General features: G+C 40.5%; 1 protein-coding gene across 3 annotated transcripts; it reads right to left on the minus strand.

Moving 5' to 3' along the window:
* Positions 1-119: 119 nt before the first annotated feature.
* myom2a (myomesin 2a) lies at positions 120-20,490 on the minus strand. Of its 3 annotated transcripts, XM_028410175.1 has the most exons (37): positions 20,366-20,490; positions 19,401-19,529; positions 17,426-17,518; positions 16,914-17,049; positions 16,180-16,334; positions 15,946-16,038; positions 14,419-14,507; positions 14,299-14,337; positions 13,735-13,899; positions 13,455-13,616; positions 12,772-12,913; positions 12,229-12,428; positions 12,093-12,146; positions 10,888-11,015; positions 9,963-10,146; positions 8,979-9,153; positions 8,711-8,832; positions 7,974-8,161; positions 7,686-7,812; positions 7,253-7,431; positions 7,035-7,149; positions 6,382-6,541; positions 6,010-6,116; positions 5,878-5,922; positions 5,663-5,799; positions 5,213-5,357; positions 5,042-5,101; positions 4,779-4,846; positions 4,580-4,693; positions 4,254-4,341; positions 4,124-4,162; positions 3,878-3,983; positions 3,137-3,300; positions 2,965-3,001; positions 2,866-2,888; positions 2,421-2,476; positions 120-1,515 (listed from the first exon to the last, which is right to left on the minus strand). In XM_028410175.1, the coding sequence occupies exons 2-37, from the start codon at positions 19,505-19,507 to the stop codon at positions 961-963; spliced, it is 4,557 nt and encodes a 1,518-aa protein (XP_028265976.1). In that variant the 5' UTR covers positions 19,508-19,529; positions 20,366-20,490; the 3' UTR covers positions 120-960. The 3 variants fall into 3 exon arrangements, with proteins under 3 accessions (XP_028265976.1, XP_028265960.1, XP_028265968.1); XM_028410159.1 differs by lacking the exons at positions 9,963-10,146; positions 10,888-11,015; positions 12,093-12,146 and having other exon boundaries at positions 12,217-12,428; XM_028410167.1 differs by lacking the exons at positions 9,963-10,146; positions 10,888-11,015; positions 12,093-12,146; positions 19,401-19,529 and having other exon boundaries at positions 12,217-12,428; positions 20,366-20,473.
* Positions 20,491-23,951: the final 3,461 nt, after the last annotated feature.

Genomic DNA, 23,951 nt, shown 5'->3' on the forward strand with positions numbered 1-23,951 from the left:
AGCTGTCACGCAGTCCCTTTGAGCCTGCGGTGTGCACATTTTTATTTTCAGCTGCAGGATCCTGACATGTCTCTGAGGAGGGTGAGGCAGACAGGAGATTACTCACAAAGACAACAGGAGGAGGTTGATAAGTAAAGTTTATTGCCATCACAAAGCACTGGAGGGGAAAAACACAACGTGTTGCAAACAGATGGACCTCTCTGGCACAGACACCAGGGCACCATGTGACTTCATTCGCACAATCACTGACTGGCTTCATTAGGACCTCCAAGTGGTGACAGTGAGCTGGGAGAAAAACAAAAGTATAATCCAGTGTTTTGTGGTAAATTCCAACCAGGTACTGATGACACAACCCCAGCTCTGCACCTGCTGACTCCCAGCCCATCCACTTCAAAGGATGGTTTGGTTTATTACAACTGTGCTCTTATTTTTGCAGTTGTTTTAATTATTATATCCATCAATGTAATTGATAGATTATAGTGATGGATCAGATCCAAACTAAACCACGTTAGCTGCAAGTGATATTGAAAGAAACACCTGCAATGCTGGAAATAATCCCTCTTTCATTTTGTCTTCCTGCTAACTCAGTGTTTGTTGTTGTGACCGTTTGACTTTCTTTTTAGTGATGTCACTGATAAAAGGTCAGAGTCTAGTTGTAATAAACCATAACTCTCCTACACCCACAAAAATAGATACAGGCATTCCACTCGCATCGTGTAGTGGAAGGTTGCAGCTTTTGAAACACGTTAACATGACCCTACTGTTACCTTTTCTTTTTCTTACTTTTTCTTTTTTTCCCACCTGTCAGCTGAATGACATGTAGTTATCAGCCTGTTCGTTAAATGCAGCAGTTTGGGACTTTTCACAATGGCTACATCTAAATAAACCTGGTTTCACACTCATGCTAAATTAACGTTGCTAACAGCAAACGGTTCCCTGTCAGACATTACCACCACCCTTTTACTTCCTCGGTGGGGTTGGAGACTTCATGAATCTGGGTGGGGTTGGAGATTTGACGCTGCGAGGTGGAGTCGGGGTTGGAGACTTTGGGGTTGGGGTTGGAGATTTAGGCACTGGGGTAGAGGCTGGAGTCGGGCTCTTCAGGGATGGCGCTGGAGTCTGAGCCTTGGAGGGGGTGGGGGTTGGTGTCTTGGAGGGGGGAGCTGGGGACTTTGGCGGCACAGGCGTGGCTGCGGGTGTGGCTGCAGGTGTGGCTGCAGGAGTGGCTGCAGGAGTGGCCATTTTGGGCTGTCCCAGTCTGGGTTCGGGGATCTGCTCTCCATGCTTGTAGACGCTGACGGTGATCTCCACAAACTCGCCACCATACTTGTTCCGTACATTGATGCTGTACTTGCCGGAGTCTTCGGGGGTGACTTTGTTGATGACGAGGCTGGCGAACTTGCCACCATCAAATGTGACCTTGATGTGTTCAGAGGAAACGACTTCTTGCTCATTCCTGAACCAGGTGACCTCAGGGGTCGGCTCTCCCCACACGGTGCAGGTCAGGCTCAGGGACTGCAGAGGAACGAGAGGCAAGATTTTTTTATCAAATTCAGCATGTGTTCAACATTGAAGGGCTGTGAGAAAAACGATGAGATGATAAGTTCATATTGAAATCATATGAAAGCCCAGATGCATGTGTCGTACTACAAAGGTGACAGCATGTGAAATCAGGCATACACAAAGTACCCTGTTGTTTTTGTTAAGTGACATTTAAAAGAACATTTGTTCCATACCTAAACTCACTACAGTCCTACAGTCAGCTGTGAATATAGTTATTAAAAATGTTGGTGTGTCTAAAATAATTTTGTCACAAAGGTCTATACAAAACACATTTTAAAAGGTGCAGAGGTGATAGGTAAAGGAATTGACCTTTATTTTGGAGATCTGGAGGGACTTCATTCGTTGTAATACAAAACAGACTCAGCTATTCATCCAGTGGCCTCAGTGTTAACAAAGAGAAGAGCAACCTGTGGTGCTATCTATTACAGAGTTCTTTGGTGATATTGGGCATTAAGCCATCTCTCCAGTATAATGGAACTAAACAGAACACAACTCTGTCAAAATGCACAATTTAACTCAACAGCAAGACTAGAGACTGGACCAGATTACTGGAGAATTGAGATCAAACAGTAGCCTTCACTACTGCAGCTGAGCTGAGTCTCCTGTCATAAAGGACTCCCCACACCTTCTGAAGTTCTGCTGTTATTGAAACATGAGCTAGTGCCAGCCCAACACTCTTCTTTTTATGTTCTGTTCCAGCACCTGCGCTACAGGAATGCTGCCAGGCCAGACCAGCTCTGACCCTCCACCTTACTACACCATGACGGATGGATTCATGTAAACAAATTCCTAAAATACACATGTAAGAATATTAATAAACCGTGCACTCTGACATCAGGCTTAGAGAGAATGCTCACCTTCGCCTCCATGATAGTGACCACATCAGGCAGACCGCCAACCACTCTGCCACGGTCTGAGGAGACAGAAAGAAGCTGATGTCACTCTTGGACTCACTAAAAAACTAAAAACACTCATACAAAACTCAAAGACTTAAATACACCAGTTTGCCTGTACACATTTGTTTGATCATTACTTTTTGTCCTTCTGTGACAGTGTAGAAAATGTGCAGGAAGAGAAAGAGGAGGAGAGTACAAGCTGTACTTTTCTGACCCTTCAGACACACCAATCATCTATGGATTGCCTTGAAAGGAAATAACTCACCTGAGAGACTGAAAATGTTCAGAATGTTCACAAGAGCTGATGATGTCACATTAACTATTTGCCTTGAAACAGCTTTAAATTCTTAAGTAGAGTCCAGGGGAATAAGCACATTAATAACAACACGATAAGTGATGTACTCACTCTTCTCAGCAAATGCAGCTGCCCTGTAAGACAGAAGAAGATCATGAGGAATAGATATTCAAACACATGTTCCAAATGTCCGTGCACTTCACAACTTACTTTAGTCTCAGGTACTCCTCATAGGCATCGGTGTATGCTGGGAAAGAAATGAAAAACAAAAGAAACCCAAAGTTAAGAGGAAAAAATAAAAAAGAGAAAACAAAACTCAGTTTAAACAGTACTGAAGTATTAAAGACGGTTATTATTAAGACGGTTTCTGGGAGTGTTTCACCTTGTCCAGAGAGGTCAAATGTGCGGGTGTGGGTCTTCACGCCATCTGAGATCTCGATGCAGTAATGACCTTTCTCCTTATCAGATGGATCGCAGATCTGCATCCAGGCCATCTCTGCTGTGCCACCAATCCTCATCTTCTCAGAGGAAGCAATCTTACTGTCCCTGCAGGTTCACAGACCTCAGGCTTAGTTAGAAATTCATACTGAGTGCAGAAGTGAAAATTGAAACTCTTACACTCCGGGTCCACAACTAAAAACAAGCTGATGAGGGATTTCGATGAAGGGTACCAGTGAAGATTAAGAAAGTGTCACATCATTAAAAAAATCATTAAATAATAAATCAGCTCAGGTATTCTGCTTTTTGACAGTTCACAGAAAACACCTGCTCTGCTGTGACAGATGTGACTGATGTTTAGCATACATCAACATGTTTGCTGCTCCACATGCTGTAAAGATGGACTGTTTGAAAAAGCATGTCAACATGTGAGAGAATCTGTAACATAGTGCACTGTTTGTACTGTGCTATATAAGGGCTGCAGTGTGATCTTGTAATGTAAATTGTGATGAGTGGAGGATGTTAAATATTCATGTTTAAGATGAAGTTCAACAAAAAGCAATCGGCCCTATTTTCTGATGGATGTGACAAACCGCCTGCATTGAGTAAACAGGTGTAAACTAAAATGTGTTCCCTCTCATTACATTAAACATTCTCAATCTATTAATCTAGAGAGAAAGTGTACTTGTGCTTCCAGATGGTCTTCATCTCCTCTGTGTAGTAGTTCATGTAGCACTGCAGCCTGATGCCCTCAGGAGTACACTGCAGCACCAGCTCAGAGGCAGAGGCACCTGATAGGAACAGACGCACAAGAACAAGTCAGCTAAAAATACAATCCACACCTCTCAGCCAGCACCACTCAAAGTGAATCTTTGCATTTAAAACTGCTAGCCGTCTCACAAGTGAAGCAACAGAGGCTGATAACACTCACCAGCAATCTGAGCGATGGCATTGATGATGTCATCAAACACTGAACAAATCAAAAAAGGAGATGATTCTGTATGTAAGTAAATACAGGTAAAAAGAAAAACACGTATTCTATCTGAACAATGACAATGTACCTTGGCCTGAAATGTCAAAGACAGATGTGTCCTTTCCTCTGTCGTCACTGAGCACAGCTTTGTAAACACCCTGATCTTTTCTGGAGAACTGGATAAGCACATAATCATCATAAGTATCAACAATGCATGCAAACATCATTACATTTAAGAGATCAACAGGAACTGGCTGCATAATTTGCATTAAATCCAGAAAATACCAGTTCATATGTAACTGATTATTGCTTCCTATTATTATTCATTGCAACGAATAATCGTATCATTATCATCAATATGGAGGGCTACCAGCAATACAGAGCAGAGGTTAGTGCTGATGCTGCAGATGTTACCAGAGGGATGGGCAGAGCGCAGGCTCCGGACATGACATTAGGTGGAGTATCTGGAACAAGCTCATCATCCTCTTTGTACCAATGGAAAGTGGTCTCCTTTTTCACATTAGCAACCTTACAAAAATGTAAACAGGATTAAACGTTTTCAGCTTAAAAAAAAAGGCAAAGTGGTGAAAACTGTGTGGTGTGGTTTTGTTACCTTGCAGGCAAGCATGACAGTACAATCCTCACTGACAGTGAAATACAGATATTCAGAGAAATGTGGACCTAAAAGAACAAGAAAAATGAATCATGGAAAAGTCCTGCTGTGATTCAACAGATCATACTTCTGCCAGGCTACACAGACCTCAGGATTGATTTATTCATTTATTTTTCCACAAAGAAACACATGGACTGTGCACTGAAGAAAACAAACTTGACAACATAGAACCTCTGCGTGTGTCAGTGTGTGTGTTTTAGTACCTTGCTTCCTGATGTGTTCTTTCCTCTGAAATTCAGCCTCCTTCAGGGCAGCCTTGAAAACTGAAAGAGAAAAAAACAGCAACCACAGAATTCCAGTTAAATACCACAGTGTTATTCTTTTAACATGGAAGAACACACCTCACTCTGTACATAGGGTTAGTAAAGTCTTACCATCTCCCACCAGGACCAGGGAACTCTGGGTTTTGGCCTTGCCGTCGTGGATTTGGACGGTGTATGTGCCCTCGTTGGCTCTGGTGAAATGATCCACCGTCAACTGGATGATTCCTGTAGCTACATCGTGGCTGATCTTGTAGCCCTGAGAGGAAAACCAGCACAGATTTAGGCTTGTCTGGTTGTGTTCTTACTATTGTTGAATAGACAGTTGAGTTTCACAGCATACAGTGGGCCATGTTTTTAGAAATCATGTGATTATGTTATCAACAAGAAAGTATATCAGAGGTGATCTAAAACCTAAAACTAAGTGAGGAAAACAAGACCTCAGGGGAGAGGAAGAACAAGAAATACAGCAAACTTGACTGACTGACTGTACTATTGTACTATGATGACAGAAGAGAGATGATGCATACACGCAACTCAAACACTGTCAAATTCAGTCAGTACCTCCCCACTGGTGACTTCTTTGTCGTTAACAATGAACCTGTAGGACACGGACGGGGACAGTTTGACGGCCTGCAGCCAGAAACGCACATGTCCTTTCTCCAGGATCTCATAGTTCAGACCGTGTTTCAGAGGAACGACTGCACAGAGACAAAGTCAACGATGAGATTATTGGTGAAAAAGATCAAATTTAAGTCATCCCAAACATCAACACTCACTTGGATGTCTGATGGCATAGCTGAGCTCCAGCATGGTGTTCAGGGCTGCAGAACAGAGAACAAACATGAATACATAACTGCACAAACCAATGGAAGGCTGAGCATTAGTGAGTAGAAATCGTCAGGTCTTACCATCTTCAGTCAGAGTGTGGCTGCCAGAGACTCCATCTGTGTCAGTGACGACCACAGAGAACCTGCCCAAATCATCCTTATCAGGGTTGTTGAAGGTGAGCCTGGAGCTGTGACACAAAGACACCAGTGATTAAATATGCTGCTAAAACAAGACCACAGTGTTGACTATAATAAGGGAAACTTAGCTGATCCAACAGCCAGTTATCATTGTTTAACGGGGCAAAAGCAAATCTAATAAAGCCTCGAGCAGTGTTTGCATGGCTGTATTTACTAATTGTTGAAATGGTTGACAGTCTTATTGTGCTTAAAGAAGAAGCTGGATCAATGTACAAGTTCTCAATGGGGCCTCTTTGATGTGTTGAGTGTGCTTACGTTCTGCCCTTTGTTGAAACAGAGACCCTGGGGCAGTCACCAATGGCTTTGTAGTTCTTTGACCACACAAACTTGGAGGTCTCGCAGATCTCACATGCCTCGAGAGACAGGAAGATGTCTCCAGTCTCCTCATCCACACCAGCAACAATCTCCTGAGTCCCTGTGAATAGCATGTAACCACAAAGATGACAGATACAAACACGTGTCCTCAGTTTTCAAAAAGATACGAAATATGAGGAATAAGCTGGCAAGTCGACTGTGTATACACAACATGATCTGATCTAAAGCTTGATTGCCTCAGTCTATGTTTACTGCATACAGACAGTGACTGGATATTTTTAATGTTCATGTTAATTTTTCTGCTCAAAAACAGCTGCTCTAAAACTTGATTTTACACCTGCAGGGTGCAATTTGTACGTTTCTAATAGTACAGCAAAGTTAAACTCAGCTAGAGTCTACAAAACAGTATCTGTCAGTCAGGTTATGTGAGCAAGAAACAAGTACAAATATTAAAACTGACAAAGACAAACATCACGTTCCAGGTGTAACTTTTCTCCTGACACTTTTAAAGTGTTTTGTTAATGCAGTGGGTGTGGTGCAGAGTGAATCCAGCACAGCGAGCAGTAAAGTTTGTTGTGTTGAGCTGTTGTTACCTGGAAGAGCTTTGGCGCACACTGGCTCAGACAGCTGGGAAGGTTTTCCAGTACCACTTGCATTTTCAGCACGAACTCTGAACACATAGGTTTCACCTTCCTCCAGGCCTGTCACCTGAAAAGTAACACCACATGATGTGACACAGGAAGAGGTTTGGGGATTTATTGAAGGTGGTGAATGAATTGTAATTATGACATAATGCATCAGCTCTCCTAACCTGCAGGTAACGGTGGCTCACAGCTTCCTGATTCAGAGTTGTGAACTCTGATGAGCCCTTCTTGGCCATGTCCACAAAGTATCCAGTGACAGCACTCGCTCCTGTATAAATCGGAGCCTTCCACAAGATGACCAGAGACTGACCTCTGATCTCACTGAAGCTCAGGTCATAGGCTGGACCTTGGATTGAGAAAAGAGACAAAACACAGATAGTATCAAAGACTGAAGACAGTATGCTGGATAGATATATACTGACTCCATGTATAAATTGTAACTGGCTGTGAAGTGGAGGGTCTCCAGACCCAGGTGAGTTAATGGGTATGGCTGACCAGGCCTGGAGTCAACATTGTTCCTAAGTTAAAATGTTGATGTTTTTTTTTCTAATTCACTAGTAGCGTAAGGCTGAAAAAAGCAGCAGACTGATGATCCTGCACCTGGCTCTTCCATGGTCCAAGCTTCACATTTCATTGGAGTGCTGGGAGCTGATGGTACACCAACACCAGCCAGGTTAGCAGCCTGGATCTTGAACTCGTAAAAGGTTCCTTCTGTCAGGTTCTCCACCTAAAGATACAAGTGAAGTGGAACACTGAATGCAATGATTGTGGTAAATATTTATATATATTTATTGTAATTTTACCATTGTACATAGAAACATGTATGTTTTAACTAATTAATACTATTTTTTTAATAGTTAAATTTTCTGTGCAATTAATGTCACTTACAGTGCTAATTCTTTCTGTGATGGGGGCCAGGTTAACCTCCTTCCAGACCAAAGAGTCAGCATCACGCTTGTCGACGTAGTAAGCGTTGACTTTAGAGCCTCCACAGTGTTTGGGACTCTTCCAGGCCAAGGTTATGGAGGAGCCATCGCAGCTCAGCATGGTGATGCCGTATGGAGCGCTGGGAGTGGCTGAAGCACAAAGGTTTAAGTTTCAAATAGAGTCACTTTTTAAACTGAAGGATTTTCTGCATTATATAGCTTAATTACTTAAGGAAAGAAATCATATTCCAAGTGATCAATTTGACAAGTGTTTTTCATGCATTCTGTCTTAAACAGCCCCCACACACTGATCAGATCAGATTTTAAGATGTGAAAAACACAATAGTGTGATTTAAGTGTGTTGTAAAGCTGAGAGGTGAAGGGTGCTACCGAAAATATCCTTTCCTGTGATGAAGACACAAATTGCAAAATAAAGGAGGAAGTGGGCAAAGAGTAAACTGTGGGTAAGTAGGAAGAGAGAAAACCACTCTGTAATACATACCATACTGAAACCCCTTGCCTGGTCAGAATAATGACAGGAATCACACTCAGCAACAACTTATTTGTAAGACACTAGGAATGTTCTCATACTTTTATACATTTTCTTTTCCAGTTCACTAAATACCTTTGAGCAAAACCAGTACGTGCATTTCACACAATGCATGTATCTCAGTAAATGGAATGAGGTTGAGGTTTTACCGAGGGCAGGCTCCACAGCAATGGGAGAGGACTCCTGTGACTCTTCGCTCAGGCCGAAGACGTTGACAGCTTGAACACGGAACACATAGGTCTCCCCTGGGATCAGGCCATGGACCACAAATCTGAGACACATCAGCAATGAATTGAACTACACACAGCTAACAGGGTAGTGTTTCTTTTGGTATTGTGTACTGTAAATAATGCTAACAAGATTTTTTTTGCAATGTAGACTATGATCTTATAGAGGCACAAAGCTAATCTGAAGTACCTGGTGTGTTTGAAAGGCTTGTGGTTGCACGGGAACCACTCCTTGGATCCAACGATGCGCCCATCAATGTAATATCCCATGAGGTTTTTCAGATGTGTGGGAGCTTCCCACTGCACAAAAACAGCTGTCTTGGTATTCCTGGAAGCAACAACCTGACCAGGAGCAGAGGGGACGCCTGTTCACAGAAGGACAGAAACTATTAGTACTAATTCAACGAATGACGTTTTAATCGTACCAAGCTGAGCTACATTATATCCAGGTAGAGGAAACATATAATTATATATTTCGAATGAACCTGATTGATACATGTAAATCTTAACATTCTGTTAACTGTAAATACCTCTTTGAATGCTTTACCTTGAATATAAATCAGTGATTTAGAGTGAATGTGGAGACATCATTTTAAGGGACATAGAATTTGTAAAGACATACAAAGGTTATTATAATCAAGATACATGTGAAGATGTGAGATACCATCTGATCAGCTGTAACAAATAAAAGCTGTAAATAACATGAGCTACACATTGCCGCCCCTACAGAGCTACTTGTAAAGCATGCTGTCTTCAAACAGTGCTTTCAGTGAAACATGAACTACAGTATGTGCACAGACAGTGATTTTAGACACATACAAACAATACCAAAGCTTTGGAATTGCTTTGAAATATTTCTACACAAAACAGGACACTGGGGAAACACGTGATGTCAGAGAAGAGCTGTGGAGAAACTGAAGAAACTGATCATCCTTTTTATTGTTCTAAATCCACATTTTAGTTCAAGCTAATTGTAGCCCTATCATACCCAGCCATCGCCGTGTACTTTAACATGCACAAACACAGTGGAAGTGTTGATTAAAACTGTGGTGTTTTTGAATTGATCTATACATACCCACAGGCACCTCAGTACCTGCAACATACAGCCATTCACTCTTAAAACATAAGTCAATATGTGTGCTATACTGCTGAATATACTGATCCTGGCTCTTACCATATTCATCAACCTTTTGGATGGGCTCAGAGGGCGCAGAGGCCTCGCTGGAGCCATACATGTTGACTGAATACACTCGGAACTGGTACTTTTGCCCATCTTGTAAATCAAAAACTGGGTAACGAGGGGATTGCAGTTTGACTGCTGTGTTGATCCGCTGCCATGCTCCAGTGCCTGCTAAGCACTGTGGGAGATTCGGGGAAGGAGGAAATGAGAATGTACAACCAGAAATGTTTAAGGGTGGATTGTTGTATTGTTGCACAGTTGGAGCTCACTTTAAAGAGTATTAAGTGTGCGCCAGAAATAATATCATACAAATCTTTGTTAATCTTTGCTACAAATAATCTGATATGTACAAGTAAAGCATTTATGTAAAAAAAGTATTTATGCAGAAAATACTGTGTGCCATCTTCATTTCTGCATAAGAAAAACTGAGCCAAACATATTATCTCAGTAATTGCAAACAAGTGGAGCCCCAGCATAGCAAGGAATACACACAGAGTGTTTAATGGCGTCATGTCGATACTGTATGATAAAACATGGATATAAAAACACATGACCTCTTAAACTCAGACGGATGTTGTAAAACCATCATTACATATTCTCATGCTGTGCAGCAATGTTCAGACCTGTTGGGCATTTTCTAACGGAGAGCTATGTCTTATTTTAAAACTGTATAATGATGCAGACAATAAATATGTAATCATTATGGGTTTGAATTTCTCTCAACATAACTGTGAAGGGACAGAACTGCATGTAATGCTGTCATGGAGTTTTTGGAAAGGATGGATTAAAAGAATATTTAAATAAAAAACTGAGTTCTGAGTTTAAGAGGATAATGTCTTGTTTATGTTTTTCTTACAGTAAAAGAGATTAAAATGGATTTACAGACGGAAACGATGGTCAAAAGTGAAGCAAAACGCACCTTCTCAATGATGTACCAGAGCGGAGCTCGTCCACGAGGGCTGGGAGGCTTCCAGCTCAGCACAACATATGATTTGAAAATCTCAGATGCATGCACATCTGTGGGCTCGCCTGGGATAGTTACATAGCCTAGATTGGGAGTGAATGGTGTTGACACATAAAGACCATACTGCAGCAACCATTGCAGAAGTCCCACATTATACACCATTTCTATCAAATACTGGATGGTGAATTTAGCCTCTGAATGAATTTGCAACACTACACTGTTTTCTACTATGCATATCATAAACTTGTAGGCATGAATAGCTTAATAAAAGCCAATCTCTTTTATATGACAGCTACTTTTTTTTTACACTATTAGTTAAAGTCCTGACAATAGATGGACTTATTTAAGATTAAAGAGAGAATGTAAAGCTCAATCTCAATATCAACAATTTTAAAGACAGTAATTTCCTAAATAAGAAATATAGAAAATAAATAAAATTAATCAATGGAAAACAATTTCTATGGGGATGGAATATGGATCTACAGTGTTGCTTAGCAACAGTGAAATGTGAAACTTCTTCAACTGCTTCATCTACAGCTTTACATTATGTTCAATTAGCATTTGTGTTATTGGTTTATGTGTCAATATTCATCACAGTAAAATAAAACGTTTTCAGGTGATTAAAGTGTGAATCGGAGAGTGGGAGTTAGATCACAAATGACACCACAAAAGTTAGGATGGGCGGAGATTAGCAAATAAGAAGCGAATAATCCTTAGATTACAGCATAGATTATTGGTCTACTGTGTTTTTCAGGATTTCATTTGATTGTAGCTGTAGATGTATTTATTTAGTATAAATGTTTCATTTATACATTTGGGATGTAATTACATCACAAATACTCTATAATACTACAGAATGATCATAAAAATGTAAATGTTAATAAAAGTAACCTATACAATGAACCTGCACTTGGTGGATAAAATCGAAGTAATCGAACTAAAATGTCAGAATACTTTTTCAAAACTTTAAGTGGCAATTTTTTTTATTTGCATGTCGATGAGGGATGACACTTTCATCAGTTTCAGTTAAAATGTAAAGTGATGTTATGATGGGGCAGGTGGAAGGAAGGACACGTGTTATGTGAGATTATGAAAAACTCGGTTGAAAGGTTATAGAAAAGAAAACTCTGAACCCAGACCAGTCCTGTATTCTACCGTACCTTCCAGTTCATCGTCTCTGATCACTATGTCGTATTTTCCTTCGATTTTAATCACTGTTACATAAAATAACAACAACAGATCCATTAGGAGACGCTGGCATCCTGCCCTGCATTTTGTATTTACCTTCATCGGTACCTTGCAGTCTCTCATTCTCAGCAGCATCAATGGCCGTCACCTTGTCCGACTTGCGTGATGGCCTGCTGATGCCGGCGCTGTTCACAGCTCTGACACGGAAGTGGTAAGATCGACCCAGGCTCAAGCCGTGCACTGGGTATTTACAAATCTTCACTGGGGCATCATTGCACTGGACCCAGGTGTCGCTGCCAGCTTCACACCTGTGCATCAATCACAACAGGAGGTGACATAATTAATCCAATGGTCAACATTATTTCTTAAATCCTGTCTGAGTGTACAGGAAATATTAAAGTGACAAGCATCATCATTTAGGAGTTTCTTTTACCTCGGGCCAAAGAAAACTGGAATGCCATTTTTGTGTGAAAAGATACATTTTGGACTCCTTAATGAATCTAAAATGACTGCAGCTCCAAAGATTATGACTTATCATGTTCAGCCAGCTCCTTGGCAGTACGTGCACTTTGATTCCACTGTATTAATGTTAGTGTGCCAAGCCTAGTCTATATATAGAAAGCCTGAAGAGGTCTCAGGGTGCAGACTGACCGATCCACAAAGTATCCAGTTATTGAAGCCTCATTGACAGTGTTGGGGGGTTTCCAGGCAACCAAGACATAGTCTGAGTTGATGTCATAAGCCTTTACACTTATTGGGGCGCCAGGGGCTCCAGCTGAAGTGGGCGCAGCATCTAAGGAGTGAAAACAAGAGGACATACTGGAGGCAAGAAGGCAGGAAGAAGAGAAGGAGGCAGATTTTCCAACAAAACCTACACCACTCCTGAAACCATTCTCTTAACTGGACTTCTGCTTACTGTCACTGTTGTCTTTTAAGGCAATGAAAGCAATGGATTTAAATCATGCTGCTCCCAAGTATCCAAGTGTGTTTGATGTCTTGTATTTTTATGTGCTTGGCAAATATAAAGGGATTAAACTTTAACTGGAACCACAGCTCTAACCAACCTACTCATGCTGATTCAAAAATAGTCTATCAGAGTCCAGTAAGAGTACCAAAGCATTATGTTTTTTCTAACATTCTTTTACACAATTTGTTTAAATGTGGTGCTGTCATTTAAATATGCAGTTTTTATACTAGATAGTTTCTGCATAAAACACAAAAAACATCTACTAACATCATCTAATACTTCCATAAAATATAGCTGCATTTCCTTTCCTTGTACTTGTACATGTCTAATGACAATAGAGTTGAGCATAATGCAGACTGTGTCCTACCAGAGACGAACAGGTAGGCGCTGTGCTCAGCGGTACCATCCTTAGTAAAGATGCGGAGGGTGTAAAGGCCCTCGTCATCCTTGGCCAGGTGAGGCAGCGTCAGGCTGGCTGCACCTCCTCCCACTGACATCTCTGCCAGCTTGCCTGGTTTCAGCAGTTTATCTTTGACCAAAGAAGAATAACAAGTTACATTTACAATTAACTGGTAAAATAGAAAATACTAAGAGCAAGTCTGCACAGACAAAAGACTCAAAGACGAGAATAAAGAAAAATGTCTGACCATCTCTGTACCACTGGGCGAGGGGCGGTATGTTGGGGAGGTCAGGGACGACCACCATAGTGCACTTCAGTTTGATGGAACTGCCCTCCACACCAAAAGACACTGAGAACTTGTCGAGCAGTGTGACTTCCAGTTTACTCGGATGGATCTCAGTCAGATGGGGCACTGGACAGCAGGGATGAGAGACATCTCTTCATTACTGAAGTTTCAAGTTTTCCTTTTAAAAGAGCACTGACTCAAATGGTGCATTTCAGAAGAATTTGATAGCAGGTGGACTAAGCAGCATTGGTTCAGGTCAAAATCAGAACATGTTGTGAAGGTGTTCTGCGTTTTTTATTTAGAGTTACCTTCCAACACACCAAACTATAATGTATGTTTAGTAAGATCATCTACATGTTTGCTGAGAACAGAGCTGCTTTGTGTTTGTACTCTTTGCAGGTCACAAGACACCAGCAGCTGGTCACAGCAGTTTCCACTACTTATCAGGCCTCTCACTGCACCACCTTCTGAAGCCAAGTGATTGCTGTGGTTGTGTCACCACTGTTTCCCCTTTTATACTCTCACCTAGCCCAAGTTGGCAGGACTCTGAAGATCCTGCTGCTCCTGTGCAGAAAAGACATTCCTGTGAGTGAAACAACTGAATAATGTCTTAAAGAGAAAGTCCAAGAAAAAAGAGAGGCTTACTCTTCACAGTCACGGTGGCCTTGCTGGTAGCCGTGCCGTGCTGGTTGGTTGCCACAGCACTGTACTCAGCAGTGTCACTCACAACACACCTAGAAAATACAAAGACATGTCACTGAATGAAATGAAGGATTGTGGTGTGATAATATTGCTTGGGATATAACTTCTGTCTCGACCCAGGTTTAAAACAACAACACTGTACTATCGCCTATGATTTGGTACTGACAAGCAACTGGAACTTCTTTAGTGACACTTCGACAATCAAAGCGATGCTCTCATGCTTCCAAATGTGTTTGATGTCTTTGTATTTTTAAGTTTGCGTGCAAATAAAAAAGCAGTAGTACTATGAGCAGTCTGGGCTACTTCGAACTAACTTTTATTATCACCCTGTAATAAAGATTTTATAGATCATATGTGTGACTGTTTCTAAACAAATGTCCTAATGTGTAACCCTTCATTTGTAGATAACTGAACTCACTCATGCTGACTCAGCTCATGATTGAGTCTGAGCCCAAGCAGTAACACAAGGTATGTTTAGTTTTTTCCTTTTTGTATTTAACATCTGAGCTCTTCAAGGCCAGCTGCAAACATTAAGTCAATGTCTGACAAAAAAAAAGAAGTAATGTGCTTCGGTTGAAAACAGAGCTGAGAGTGGAAGGACACTGAAAAGAAAGTGTACTAAGGCAGTGACGCCCTTGTGACAGCAGCTGAGGAGAGTCTGAGGGTGAGAATAGAAGGAAGAAATGTGACCTTCACTCTGGACAGAACTATTTTAAAAGATCCGTTTCTCTGCTGTGGGGGACAGAAAGCATGGATCCTTCTTCTAACAAACTTTGAACTTATTTCTTTTTTCACTATAGATGAAAAGTATTTTCCCTTTTTGAAGTTGGGAACAAAAATAACAATCCCCTCACTGACTGTAATATAACAGCAGACCAGAGCGATACATTGGTGGAGAGGGAGAGAGAGCAAGCAAGCATGCATCAGGAGGAATTTGTGGCTCGAATGACGCAAAGGTCAGCACTTCGCCTTGAACAGCTGAGGGGTCTTGAAGATGACGTTAGGGAGCAGGCTGGCCATTTAGACACAATCCCTCTACAGTAAAATGACTGACAGTGGGAAAACAAATCTTAATTTTCCTAATTGCAGTTTAATCCTGCAGATAATCTGTTTATTGTTTTTGTTTTCCTCTGAATTCCAGAGCTGGATACAGCAGTCAACCAGACTTTCAATTTGGCCCCGTGGCCACTAACGGTACTGCAACAAAAACAAAAAAAAGCATTTTCCCTATACATGAGGTTATAAAAGAGACATGATATGATGGTTTAATATGTGTATTATTTGCCCAGAGCCTATAAAAGTCCATAAACAATGGAACACCAACCTACAAGCGGGGCCAGTGGGTGGAATAATAATGCCTTTTTAGGTTAGCAGCGAGTTTAGTTTTAATTTATGGTGAAAGATATTGACGATGTCTTTCAGCTAAAACTCCCAACACAGACCACAATACATTTTTAATTTTTACCATACCTGCTAATAATCAAACTGTGGACTCCATACTTGTTCTCAATCTTGTACTTTCCTGGGGCGCTCAGTGGATCAACTGGCACTCCTCCTTTATACCTGTAAAGAACCAGACGAAGCGAAACCTGAAAATATCACTATATAGACTGCAGCCAAAAGAAGACAAGCATAAGATTGCCTCTATGACACATATCTAAGAAATTCTGTATACAGTCAGTTCTGAGTTGTGAATATATTGACCATTTGACGATGGGCCTCGGGTTTCCCTGCACAGTGCAGAACAGTTTGACGGGAGTCTTCTCCCACACAGTGTGAGGCCGCAGGGCCACCAGAAAGTCCGGTATCTTGGCGATGTCATCCAACACATCTGGCCTCTTTGTCATCATGTCCCTGACCTAAGAAGAGTAAGCACAGCGCACAACGCCCAGGGCAAGGACATCATTTTAGAAATGTTGCTTTTCTGATTGACCCCACGTGCAGTACACAACTACACAGTGAGAAGTCATTATACAGTCAGCGCTCTAATACAGCATGTTGTCATTCTCAACATTTCCCTGCTTACATCAGCTAATCTGAGATCTGCCTGGACCACAAGGATTAAACATATCTAGTTGTCAAACTGAAAAACAAAATCTGTGGATTTATTAAAATAAAAACACCCCTGAAAAAATAAATTGTCTCTCTATGAGACAAAAGGACGGGTGCCTATGCCTGCTTGAACTCCATTATATGTCCACATAAATTACCATATGTAAATGTACAGTATCTAAACCTGATGATATTTATACTTCAAATTCTGCTAAACTGTTAAACTGCTGATAGGAATAGGCTCATTTTAATGGACAAGTTGTCATTTTTGGGTTAAAAAATAATGAAGAATGAACATCTTCATATGAATTCAAAACATAAGTTTGTAATCAAACCCCCGCAGAAGTGACCATAGATTGTTTAATGTAATCCACTTGGTTACTTACTTCTTTCTTAATAGCAAGACTATCCACCTGGGCCTTAGTGGCCATCCGAATCCTGTGGAGCTCCTCCTGAATAACAGCCAGTCCTTTCCCAACATTTGCGGACACTCTCTGGTACTCCTCTGTCTCCTCAGCAGTCCTAAAAACAATAATGAATTATATGGACTTTAGTGTCAAAGAATGGAAGAAGAGAATTTTGATTCGATTTGATTGTGAACATTCTTTAAAGTACTAAATATATTCAGTACTTATTGAACTAGCACAACTTTGTCTAAAGTAAATCTGAATGGTAGTGGATTGAGGGTGTACAGTGCATATTTCTTTTGGGGTATCTGCTCATTACTGCTCCTACAACATCTGTAAGACTATTCAACTATTTTCAAAAGCAAAAATACAAAATAATCTTTACAGGAGAAATATGCTGCAAGGGCTGAGGTCAGCTAGTAGAGATGGTAGTTTAGCATTACCTTACTCCTAAAATAGCCTGACATATGACAGCAGTCAGGGGAACTCACCTCTGCCGGAACACCGGCATGGTATAGGCTGGTTCTGCCATAGCCTCTGTGGCCTCGGCCTGCACCTGCTTCACCGATTTAGAGCTTGATTTCCTGTTTGAGGGAAAAGTTAATCATAATGAAAAAAACGAAAAGAGGATTCCACCATAAGAAACTCTAAGTTTTTGCTCTGCAGAGGCAGTCACTGGGATCCACATGAAGATTGTGATTAAGGGCACCAAATCTTAAAATGAGGGGTTTCTATGTCTGTACAGTTCTACTATATTCATTGATCCTCTGATAGTATTTTGTCATTACGCAACATCATGATCCAATTCCACATCTGCACAGCACATACATGATGTCTTTATCAGTGTTAAGCAACTTGTTTGAAAAGTCCTCTATGTATTTAGCCTAACTTCAACAGAAACCTAGCCTTTGCAGAGCAGCCATTTTATCCAAGGATACCCTTCTATGAAACGTACATACTCCATGCTCTGAACTAAATAAAGCATGGGACATATGAGGTCTTATTAAAAATATAATAATACTCATGCTCTATATACCAAATGAGTCTCACAGAAAACTTTAAGGGAAACTTGGTCAGTACTGATATCACTATGTATAGCTCCAAACATTGGTCTCAGATGTAGGTCAGGTTCAAGTGGTGCCATGAGCCCTCTGACATTAGGGAGGTGCTAAACGAAACACAGCAGCTAACTAAAGGATGACTTAGGAGTCAAAGATGCAGTTACTCAGAAGTTGGATTCGACACTTTATGTTCTGCCCTATTCATACCAAAGGCCTTCATATTAAGGTATAACTGTGTTATGGATGGCAAAGCCGAACTAAGAGCTATGGGTGCAATGATTTTAAAAGCATGCTACAGCAATGCAACGTGTATGTAAACAAAATCCACCAAAAGCTGCTGGCAGAAGCTGCAGAGCATCCGTTCATCATCCTGAACTGGGTGGAACCAACAAGAGATTCACAATACACAATGGGCAGTATGTTTTCAGGTAGCACTTAGTTTGAGGTACCTTTCAAAAAATACTTCATTTCAAATAATAGTAAAGCTGGACAGAAAACACTGAAATCAGATGGAGGGGGATATGTATACCTGCTCAACAATAAATGAATTAACATTAGGTAACACGCTCTGAGTTTAGAAGGTTTTTCATCTCTAAGAGGTTTTTCTTGTTCTTCTCTCTAAAAACACTTGAAACTGGTGGCTTTGGCTGGGGCACTCGGTTTCTATGATCATGGCTCGATACAAACACGATGATAATCTACATTTTTTAGAGCAGATACGATGAAAATATAGTCTGGTAAATATTAGCTTAAAATGTTGAGTATTGCCAAAGTCTGCTCAAAGACAGCTAAATGACAACGTAACGTTAAAGTGAGTTACTAATGGTGCATTGTCTATTTCCATTAGAATCCAAGCAACCAATTTCTGATTAGGTGGTTAAAGACAAGTTAGATATGCATCGACAGTGTTTAGCTTGTGCAGAAACCACACAGTCCGACTTAAAATAACACTGAAAGTACACTTAAATGAGCTGACCAAAAATGAGAGGAGAGAGAGCCATGCTCCTGTATTAAGCAGGACCTATGAGTAGTCGCACCGGAATCTGAATCTACAAATTTCCACTAACTGGATATTATGATAAGATAAGATGAATAATTCTTCATTAGTCCCACAGCAGGGGGATATTGTCAACTTTGTATGCATTGGCCGGATCTGTTGGCAGTCATTATTAGTGTCTGTGACAAGCTGATTTGTTCATGATCATTGGGCTTTGCTGAGCTGTAAATGTGGTGTCAGGAGACAAATGGCCAGCCAGCTACAAAGCAGACGCATATGCTGCAGGACTACGAACCCCCACTGTCATGTCTGCCCCCCAGTAACAGCTCTATGCATTACTTATGCTCTACCTGGCCAAGCAGCAAGAGCTGTGCTTCTCAAAGGAGCAGGTACATGTCACCCTCATACCTTGCTGTCTCCTGCTTGACAACATGTTTAATGTGATGATAAGCATAATCAGTTTTGACGTGGCTCACATGCTTCTTCTTATACCATGGTATGACTTTGGAAGCCATTACTGGAACACTTCAAGGAGACCTGGCCAAACACACCAGGGGGAGGGGAAGACCAACATGTGTTAGCCATGTTAGACATGTCAATAAGTCTTCTTGTTCTGCAGTCATTGTGTAGTCCATGAGCCTCAACAGCAAGGCTGACATACTGAAAGAGTTACGGCATGTTTTTCTGTAATCATACCTCATTTCCAGTGTTGCTTAATAAAAATAATTATTTTTACTGACATAGTAAAATCTATGTCAAACTATTCACAGATATCATGGGTATTTATCTCATGTTAAAAGTTAGGATATGTCAGGACATCAAACGTTTTTCTAGAGCTCAGCACTTTAAATGTTTCCCCTTACAACCCCACGGAGATCAGCTATGAATAGCTTGCAGCAGCCTTCTTAGTCCATCATGGGAGAAATGAAGGAAACAGAGTCATTACCAGCACTGCACACTCCTTATGCTATTTCATTAAAAACATCATGCAGGAAATCAGAGTGATCAGACTCTACACTAACTACAATATCTAAACCATCATCAGTCATGTCCACACTTAGGCTTTAGAATAATTAGGCTTCCATTCTGCTAAAATAATTATTTATGGAACAGTTACAGTTTTGACTCATGCAGATGAGAAAGATAAGGTCAGTAACCTTCTAATGCCCGGGTATGTAAGGATACTACTCAGGGAGATTACTGCTGCTTAGTTTTCCCACACAAGAGACTTGTTATCTGCAGCCATATGTTTTAGAAACACATTTCACCTGTCCCTGGCTTGACAGCAGACAACTCATCTTCCTGAACTTCCTTTTCTATTTCTCTAGTAAATTCAGCACACCAGTGAGCAAATATTAACAAAAGTGACTTACCCCAAGAGATTAAAACAGCGCAAAGCGGTGGCAGACCAGCCTGATGCCGCTTGGGAAGCAGTTGCTGATGGTAACAAAAATATTACCCTCTCACTAGAGGTATGCTGTTCCCCTTCCACCCCATGTATGGATGCACTTAAGACTATATATAGCATTTACCCCCAAATTTCATTCTCATTCTGCTCTTTGGAGACGAACAGTATGCATCTGTACCTGCATATGTAATGACTTATTTGAAGGTATGTTTCATCCACTGCCTTTATCAGATCTTTTAATTTTTTAAAAAAATTTTTTATTTCCTTAAAGAAAATCTATATGGCCAATAGTAAAGGTGAGCTGTTAGGACAAATATTGAGGGAATATCAACACAAAAATGAGATATATCAGAAATGTACTTTTAAAGTCATGTAATCAGACTTTATAAGACTACTCTAGGATGTTCGTAGGAGGAATCTCACCTTCAGATATCAAAGAAAAAATTCATCATCCTCATTGAAAACAAGTTTTTGTTTAAAATGAATTTTCTGGCAGATCCCAACACTCAAAGCCTTACGAGACCTTTTTAGGTTTCTCGAGACAGCCTGTCCTCCTTGGCTCACTTGCAGGCAGAAGCCGTGCTATTTTTAACAGCAACTGTGATACCCTTACTTCTTACTGTACTAAGAGCCCCTACAGCTATTTTTATTCACAGCCCCTATTTTAAAAGCTAAAATGAGAGATGATACAAGATTAAAACTCATAGAAAAGAGTTAATGACAGGAAATATCACTGTGAACCCAAAGGAGGTGAGAGACTGTGTGATTACTGCCCAGATTAATTGTTGCTGTTACCATATAGTTGCATTAGAAAATAATTTATGAATGCAGTGTTCATAAACTCAGTAAAGTCTCAGAACAAGCAATTAATGTCCTCATTTACTGATATTTACTGATCCCTTAAAAAAAGGATTTTGGCATCTCCCAGTGGTAACACTTGGAAAGACATCACCATATCACAGTGAAACCTTCCATGTCCAATTTAAAATTACTCAGTTTTCACTAGAAAAAAAAATACTTCAGGCAATTAGAAGAGAAGGTGCCAGTATAAAGAAGACTGACCTGATGTGTGTGACTGCAAGTGTCCTGAAGAACGGCCTCCATCATCCTGCCTTTATACAAAAGGCCCCACCCTACAAAGACAAACTACAGTTTACATTCATTTCATGCAAAGACTGTGTTAGCAAATGATTCTTTTTTGTAAATGAAATGAAAATACATTTTCTGTATTAGTGATAAAAATACAAAAAAATAGCAAAATAGAGTAGACCATTGTCAATCACTTAATTCTTTAAATATGTATAACTTTTCCTAGAAAATAAAATAATAAACACATGAGAGTATATACCCCAGATGATCTATTTGGGCTCATGTAAAGCAGTACATCTGAGATCCTCCTCCAAAAATGCTGGATACTATAACTTCCTTAATAAAATCAGTTCATGGCTTAGTCACACATCCATCTTTCAGATCAGCTTTATTGGCTAACTATATCACACATACAAGGAATTTGTACTTCGGCTGTTTCAAACTCTGAAAAGCTGGAAAGACTCAGGCAGTAATACCTGAATAGACACTTCATAAGAGAACAGTATGAGATTTCCAGGCATCATAACGTTCTGTATTTTATCTCTATAGGCTGTGTATGCTGTTATTCCCTGTCAACTACTGCCACCTGGTGGCAAGAGTAACTGCAGTTAGGTGCTGCAATGTTTGCACTATTACAAATTATTACTATTACATAATGATTATTTAGGGGCATCAGAAACCAGAATGAAAACATTTGAAGTTAAAGGGAAAGCATAAACTTTAACTGATTACATAGTAAAGGCACATGAAGCATAGGAAAATGTGATCAATATGAATAGTGAAAGGGGGAAAGGGGGATGATTATAGTGATGTTTCCAAGCTGTCAAATATTTTATGTGACTCTAAAGCTTTAACCTGTACATATACTGACAGCAATTTAGAATTTAAAACATTATTTATTGTTGTAGTGTAGTCAGTATAGCTTTATCCTGCTGAAAGGGCTCACAGGTCAGACCACCATCACTAACCACAGCTGACATACCTTAAATGGGACAAATGATACATATTTGATCAACTTTAAACTTTTTCTTTCAGCTGCTTTACAGCTCTCTATAACAGGAGTGGCTTGAGTCTGTGACTTCAGATCTCCTGCTGGATTCCTGTGCCTCTCCTCTCTCTGGCCCCAGCACACAGCATGTTTGTAGTAGGAATAAAAGAGATTATTGGAGCATGATAATGTGATGAGCAGCAAGATGGAGGTGCCTGGCCCCTATGAAACTTCAGACTGATGGTTTCCAGAAACAATTCCTTAATCAATCAATTTTTCTTCAATGGGAAATATAAAAATCGAATATTGCTGTAAAACATTACCAATGTCATTTACACTCTACTTGGAATAAAAGAGGACCTTTCAGGAATGGAATGCCAACTTTGCACCCATAACAAGGGCTGTCAAACTTAGTAGATTTTCTACTAAAATATAGATGGAGAAGTGAGAACAGAAGGATCAGTATAACTCTTTCCAATTCAACTTTACAATTAATTAGAGTTTTAGCAGATTTTTTTACTGTTTGGAATCAAAAGACTTTAACTAAGACAAAATTAATGTATTAAAATGTGATAGTTGTGCAGCAATTTGTCGATTCATACCTTTATAAAAGGTTGTGCAGTGCAGGGTTTTCAGGCAACTCTATCAAGTCAGCTTGGTCACAATATCAGTGACATCTGACATCCAATTCCAAGTGCTTAAAATCCCTCGTAAACATGTGGAGAAATGTTAGCTATCATATATACTGTCACTAAAGAAGAAAAATCAAGTACAGCTATGAAAGACCTCTAATCCGTCATCGAATTCCATCTTCTCTGTTTGAGAGTAAAACTTACACACTGATTTAACGAACAATCGTGTGTGTGTGTGTATAAAGCATCCAAAGCATATTTTGTGGCAATGGCCCTGAACAACAAAACACTTCATACAAATCTGAACAATAATAAAGATGATGGTGTCTACATTAAAGTCATAACAAACCTGCTTTAAAACCCCACTGGTATCTGTTGAATGACTGTATCAAGATATGTTGGTGATTTTGGGTTTGTATGTCAGTGTTTTTTTGTTAGTAGGATGAATGGCATGACCACACAAACAGAGGTCACCACAGAAGGTCACCCTGAAGCAGCCATGACACTATGCTGAGCCCTCCCTCCCCTCCCTCTCTGCTGTTTGATCGGCTCTTTCAGGGAACAGAGTCCGATAAAGACAGTACAGGGAAGCCCTTTTTGTCATTCCTGAACTCATTATCTCATGACTGCAGCCTGCTGATGGGACACACGAGGAGGAGGGATGTGGCTAGCAATGATAAAAATTAGAGAGGGAAGTCCTAAATAACATGTCAGGGAGGGGAAAAAGAGACATCAGAAGGTGCGCACGTCATTGAGTCAGCAGACATGGCTTGTTTTACGCACAGCGTGGTGACGTAACAGAGCTGCAGAGGGGAGAGTGGAGGGGTCATCTCTATGTATAG

The sequence above is a fragment of the Parambassis ranga genome, chromosome 1 (genome assembly GCF_900634625.1).
Source record: "Parambassis ranga chromosome 1, fParRan2.1, whole genome shotgun sequence".
Classification (NCBI taxonomy): Eukaryota; Metazoa; Chordata; class Actinopteri; family Ambassidae; genus Parambassis; species Parambassis ranga.

Bases quoted from the DNA above. Each gene is read 5' to 3' on its own strand.
- myom2a (XM_028410175.1), bottom strand. From the start codon at position 19,507: ATGGCTTCCAAAGTCATACCATGGTATAAGAAGAAGCATGTGAGCCAC. The intron at 4,694-4,778 runs GTAACAAAACCA...CATTTTTGTAAG, and splicing joins CTGTCATGCTTGCCTGCAAG to GTTGCTAATGTGAAAAAGGA. The intron at 4,163-4,253 runs GTACATTGTCAT...TGATTTGTTCAG, and splicing joins CTTTGACATTTCAGGCCAAG to TGTTTGATGACATCATCAAT.